The sequence below is a fragment of the Xenopus laevis genome, chromosome 5S (genome assembly GCF_017654675.1).
Source record: "Xenopus laevis strain J_2021 chromosome 5S, Xenopus_laevis_v10.1, whole genome shotgun sequence".
Classification (NCBI taxonomy): domain Eukaryota; kingdom Metazoa; phylum Chordata; class Amphibia; order Anura; family Pipidae; genus Xenopus; species Xenopus laevis.
This window is the reverse complement of record NC_054380.1, coordinates 93,109,920-93,116,366: the sequence shown is the minus strand read 5'-3', so window position 1 is coordinate 93,116,366 and position 6,447 is coordinate 93,109,920. Positions and strand designations below refer to the sequence as shown.

The 6,447-nt window shown below is 44.5% G+C and overlaps 1 protein-coding gene across 1 annotated transcript; it reads left to right on the top strand.

The window, feature by feature from the left end:
• Window positions 1–2,623: 2,623 nt before the first annotated feature.
• fam43a.S (family with sequence similarity 43 member A S homeolog) lies at window positions 2,624–5,544 on the top strand. Its single transcript, NM_001092413.1, is given in 1 exon segment — window positions 2,624–5,544. A coding segment is annotated over 1 exon segment (1,059 nt). The 5' UTR covers window positions 2,624–2,774; the 3' UTR covers window positions 3,834–5,544.
• Window positions 5,545–6,447: the final 903 nt, after the last annotated feature.

Sequence of the window (6,447 nt, the reverse complement as noted above, 5' to 3'; positions counted from 1 at the left end):
CCTATTACTGAAATGTTTAGTGATGTCACTTTTGACAAATAATGGCCAGACAGAAGCAGTTCTTTATCATCAGCCACAAGGTGGCCATTCCTACCCTGCCAGGATCTGTATATAATAAAAGTAATCCAGTCCTGCATCCACTTCAGCTCTAGAAAGTAAGCAGCACTCTTGAGAAGTCTGCATTCATTTTATTTAACAAAGTGCACTTTGTGCACAACCCTGGAGAGGGTAAGTTGCATCTTAGAAGGAGCAGGTTAGTTTACATAATATCCAGGTCAGGCTAATTCTGGCTCAGGCTGCTCCCAGTAGATCTGTCAGCCTACAAGTGCAATGAATTATTTAATTAGCCAGCAGCATTCAAGCTCGTTAACCATTTGCCAGCCAGGTTCATTTTGCTGGCAGAGTTAAGTTGTGGAAGTGGTGATTTTAATGACTTCCCTGTTTAAGCAGAGGCTTTAGTATACATACCCAATATCAAGGGGTTATTGATTTTAATACAGCCCTGCTTCTTGCTTAAGAGGGAGTCAGGGTGGAGCTAGTTATCTTATCTCTTGGTGACCTTTAGATAAGTTAACTGATCCATCAACCTGTATCAAGTCCCAAAATGAGCCAGACAATTTTGTGGTGGTTTATATTGATTGAATAAGCAAGTGATTTATCATTGCTGTTATCTACAGTGTTCCAATACAGTATGTCCCTTGTTCCCAGCACACGGTCATGTTAGCTATTAGCCAACAATTCAGATATGAGTCACCTGCTTGGTCATATAAAAAAGCTGGATTTTTATGTCTAATATTTGTCCTGTAAATGGGGAAGTGGTTAAACTGGGCATTGAAATGTCACATGGTTTGTTAATATGTTGGGAAGAAGGTATTGCAGCTAATCATTGCAACAAGTATGATAAAGGTAAAATATTGCCGCTTTGCTCTTTAGTTTCCCTTAAACTGACTGTGCAGTATGGTAGCTCTTGTTGTGTCCACAGAACCTTATTTCTCCGCATACCTACATTAACACATTCATGTGAGCTGCTATTTAAAGGCCCTTATACACAATTTTTAACCTGTGATCCTCTGCAGTGTTTTTTGTGTGTTCCATTGCACATGAACACAGGAGTTAACCCTATAGACTCTTATTAATGGCGATTGTGGTGATGGGATCACACTGTGGAAAAAGCCAATTGCAAATGATACAATGTGTGTTTGGTTTTTCACTGCCCGCCCATTGGTACATTCCCTATAAAGAAGCATGGGGTCGGTCAACTCCTGTGTTCCTATGCACTGGAACACATTAAAAAGCCATATCTCAAGTTTCCAAAATTTGAAGATTTCATAGTTTTTCATATAAGGTCCTAACCAGTGACATAACTACCAGAGGTGCAGGGGGTATGATTGCACCCAGGACAGCTGGAGCCATGAGAAGTCTTAGGGTGAAGACATATGTGGCCGGGAGTGTGGCCACATGTGCATCCGGGGAAAAATAGAAGGTAACCGCGCTTGCACACCCTGGCTCTCCAGGAAACGAATACCTGGTGCTTGGTGAAGGAGGCCTCAGCAACCTCAAATTTCATAAGTAGGAAGAATTTCACTGGCACTCAAGCATGCTCGACAAAGGGGTTTACCCTGAAAAGTTGCACCTTCGCAAAATAAACTCACCAAGGGCTTGTACCTGCTTGAATTGAACCTGAGTGCCAGTGAAATTCTTCCTACATATGAGCAACCGGGCCTGCTGATGACTAGTTATGCCACTGGCCCTGACTAGTTTCCATGCTGGGTCCCCTAACCGCAGCATTGGTCTCTCCTAGGGCTTCAGCTCCAGTTTGAGAAACACTGCTGTAGCTTCAAGCTGTATGGTAACTGTGAGGGGGTCAGAAGTGGAAAACTAATACACCAACTGTAATTTGGTATCAGTTAAATAAACCCTTGTGTTTTAGGTAGTGGTTAATGCAGGTGCGAGTTACTGTATATTAGAACAGTCCGACTGAAGGTCTACAAGCTGAAAATATCCCTCAATGAGATTTTTAGTTTGGATCTCAGACTTGAATATAATTTGATATCGTAAATATTATAATATCTGCACACACAAGATGATTATGCAGTCGGGGAGTAGACCCCTTTTATTATGCCAACAAAAATTCAACATTTCGGAGGGAACACCGTCCCTGATGAAGGCAGGGTGTTCCCCCAGGGAGGGTGTTCCAAACGTGGAATTTTTGGTGGCATAATAAAAGGGGTCTACTCCCCGACTGCATAATCTCGAGTGTGTGCGGATCTGTTTCCAAACATTTGTTGTCTAGAAGTTTAAAGAAAGATTGCCCCTGTATCCAGTACAAGCCATGTCTGATCTAGGCATTGCAAATAAGATAAAATATAGTGGCTGTATAGCGGCAGAAAAGTAAAATTCTATAAATCATAGAATAGGACTCTACAGTAAAGGCACCCGTAGTGCTTGAAAGCTTTCATATCTACTTCTCATTCATATGATTTGCTGTGCGAATGGCCAGGTGTAATGATTTGGCCCGTTCATTGGTGCGGCTCCCCTGCTTTGGGAGGGCGAATGGTTCACTCCAGACTATATTTACAGCTGCACTGAGCTGAGTCTGACAATGAGAAGGCAGGGAGCGAGTGGCGGAGTCGGAGGGAGGAGCGTATTGTACATGAGATGATCTGTAGCAGGCGCTGTACACATCCCCGCTGCTCAGCACAATGCCGCGTTAATACGAGCGCTATCAGTGCGCCCTGCGCTTCACTCTCCTCGGCTGTTATTTGCACAGCGACATGCTGCCCTGGAAGAAAAGCAAATTCGACCTGATCGAGGAGGATCCGAAGCAGGGGAAGCAGAAGGGCTATGCGGTGAGCCTCAACTACAGCGCCCTCACCTCCTTCGCTAAGTCCTGCCCGGAGGGGGCCCTGACTCGGGTGGGCAGCATGTTCAAGTCCAAGAGGAAGAAGATCAAGATCACGGGGGAAGACCCGACATACACGGTGCTGTACTTGGGCAACGCTACGACCCTTCAGTCCAAGGGAGAGGGCTGCACGGACCTAGCGGTGAGCAAGATCTGGAGCAAGAGCGAGATGGGCAAACACGGCACCAAGATGAAGCTGACTATCAGCTCGCAGGGGATCCGCATGGTGCACGTGGAAGACAAAGCCAAGCGGCCCGGACACCTGTATCTGCTGCACCGAGTCACCTACTGCGTGGCCGACCCCCGGCTGCCCAAGATCTTTGCCTGGATCTACCGGCACGAGATGAAGCACAAGGCGGTGATGCTGCGATGTCACGCGGTGCTGGTGTCCAAGCCCGAGAAGGCGAAAGCCATGGCCCTGCTCCTGTACCAGACCTCCGCCAACGCCCTGGCCGAGTTCAAGAGGCTCAAACGGAGAGAGGATTCCCGGCACCAGCAGCAACAGCTGATCGGCGAGCACAGCATCCCCTTAGTGCCCATGAGGAAGCTCCTCAACGGACAGTCCTGCTACAAACCCCCCGTGGAGCGGAGTCGGAGCGCCCCCAAGCTGGGCTCAATCACGGAGGATCAGCAGGGGGAGGAGGAGGAGGAGAGGGCGATGAGCTTCGAGTGTGAGGATGTGCTGGATACCGGGGGTGGAGGGGAGCCTGGGGAGGAGGAGGAGGAGGTGAAGCGGGAGCTGTCTCAGCTCATCAGTGATCTCGGGGAGATGAGTCTGGGCAATGACTTGCAGACCCTGAAGGCGGACCTGAGAGTGACCAGGCTCCTGTCGGGGGAGAGTACGAGCAGCGAGTCGTCTATAGAGAGTAACCAGGACTCTGGACTCATCACCAACGGCTTCGAGGAATGCAGAGAAGCAGAGACTGTATGAGAAGGGCCCCCCACTGGCTCATCCTCACTCACTGACTCTGCCCAGAACACTGACACCTCATTTATTCTTCAGCCAACCTGCTTCTTCTTTCCTTTCATCTTCAGCACAGACCATTAAGTCGCAGCTTTTCAACCTTTCCGGTACCATATTTTATTGAGACATTGATTCCCCGATGGCACCTTAATCCTGTACCACATGTTCATTACTTTATGGAATGGAAGAGCCTATAGAACCTGTGTGATTGTCAGGAGGATCCTTATTGCTGGCATAGAGTGAGGATCTCCAGCTGGAAACCCTCTGCTTGTATAATCCTTATTAGCAGGCTTCAGATGTTGGGGGTAGTGATACTATAGATCAGGTGGAGGCTCACTGGGCAGACATCACTGACTAGCTGTAATGCATTGTGCTTAATGGACTTTTGTTAATGAAAATGGACATTTCTGAACTGGTGATTGTAGGGGAGGATTGGAAGCACCATTGGAATTCACACTGACAGCAATATGGGTGCCTGCAAGGGATCAACTTAGTATTGGGAGTCAAGGTATATGCCATGAAAACTGAAACCAGGTTCCCTCCGTGGTCAGTCAGATGACTTTATATTGCACTGGGCTGTACACTTTTCTGACACTGGTTTAACTACCCTTTGTGACGGTGAATGTGTTGAGATGCAATAATGTGTAAGTCCCTGTGTCTCACAGAATGAAGAGTTGTTGTGGGCAGGAACTCTAATTACAACTCCAATAAGAGCTACTTAATGTAGTAAGACCGCTTTAGAATAATTGTAAAAACTGCTTCGCAGTCATAGACCCCAGCGTCACAGCTGCCCAAAGGAGAAGAGTCGATCCTGCACAAGGGTCTCCAAAAACCTACATAAAAGAATAGGGTTATAGAATAGTACTCTTAGGGGCAGATTTATCAAGGGTCGAAGTGAAAATTCAAATTTTCCAGGTTTTTTTTTTTAGTTGAAATTTGACTAAGGAATAGTTAAAATTAAATTTTTAAAAAAAATTAAATTTTTGAAATGTATCATGTATGGCCCTTTAAGAATTCAAATTCGACAATTTGCCACCTTAAACCTGCTGAATTGCTGTTTTAGCCTATGGGGGATGACCTTGGATCAATTTGGAGTTGTTTACAGCCTTCCTGAAAATCTTTTTTTTTTTTTTTCCCCTAAGAAAAAACTCCTAATCAGATTTGATTCGAGTTTGCGGGTTGATCCCATTCACCCGAGTTTGAAAAATTTGAATTTTTTTGAAACATTTTCAGTGGTCATTTTTTATTTGAATTTGAAGTTGATGGGAGTTTTTAAAAACTCCTAAGAACTCTAAATTCGACCCTTGATACACCTGCCCCTTGGTGAATTGGCTCTTCACCTTCTGACTAATATTCCCCTGATTTATATGCAGTGAAGATACAGAGATTAGTGGAAGTTGTGATACAGATGTGTATCTCCTAGTAAGGAATGTGTGGCAGCAACTGTGAAGCCATGTATGCAGTAAATAAGATGGTGTGTGCAATAATTATTTTGGGGCCTAATGCAAGTTCTATGAACCTGTGGGGCTTATTCACCAGAGAACAGTATTATTTCTAGCACAGCCTATAATTACTGTAATGAAACCTAGTTTCACCCTAAGACCTAGCTTGCATTACAAGCCAGGCCAAAATACTTGTGACATTAAAAATCTATATAATACAAACACTTGTATAATTACCCAGTCTCTTCTAGTTATTTAGCTAATTGCTTGCCATGGTTGAGGGCTTGATACAAATATTTCTTCAGTAGCCTTGTTTTTTTTTGAGGATCTTTGTGCCATTTTTTTTGCAAAGGAACTCCAGATGGGATTAAGACTAGCTTTATATGCCTTCACAGAGTACCCCAAGGCATACACGCACATGTAAGCACTTTTTTTCGGGTCCTTCTTCGCTTCCAAATAGGCAAAGTGGACTCCAAGTAACAACCACATGGGACAATGTGAGATTTTATGTGCAATGGCAGGGAACGATGGGAAGTTCCACTTGTAGATATTCTGATTTTGCACACTTGTTTGTGTGCTTAAGATAGTTGTTAATAGGCCAATATCTGTTCCTTCTCTCTTGTATGTGGGGCATTGTTGTACATGTAATGGTAGCACTGGATTTGCCAAACTCTTAAATTGTGCAGCTAAACCCTTGGACACCTGGGAAAGCTTAATGAGATTCTTGCAGTGAAGACGTTTTAAAAACATGCAATAAAGCACCCATGTAGCAATATATGGACTTACCATGGTACCTGGTACAATTAGAGCCTAAATTAAGCAGAAGTGGGATTGTATTATTGTCTCCACCATGCTGGGATAGCATCAGCACACCATACTTCCTGATTCTAATCTGTTATCTAGAAGTGCTCATAACATTAAAATCTGCAGTAAGATACATAATAGATGCCCATGCCTTACACTTGTATAATCTAAGTTCTTTTTTCATTTGCTACTAAAACCCATTTTAGTCATAAATAGGCCTTTTAGGTTTCTGGGACTGAAGCAGTTGGGAAGTCCATGGTTGAACATCCCCATTCTAAGAGGCAACTTCCCACCCCATATCTGACAGTGTTTCCCAACAAGTGGTAAAATATATA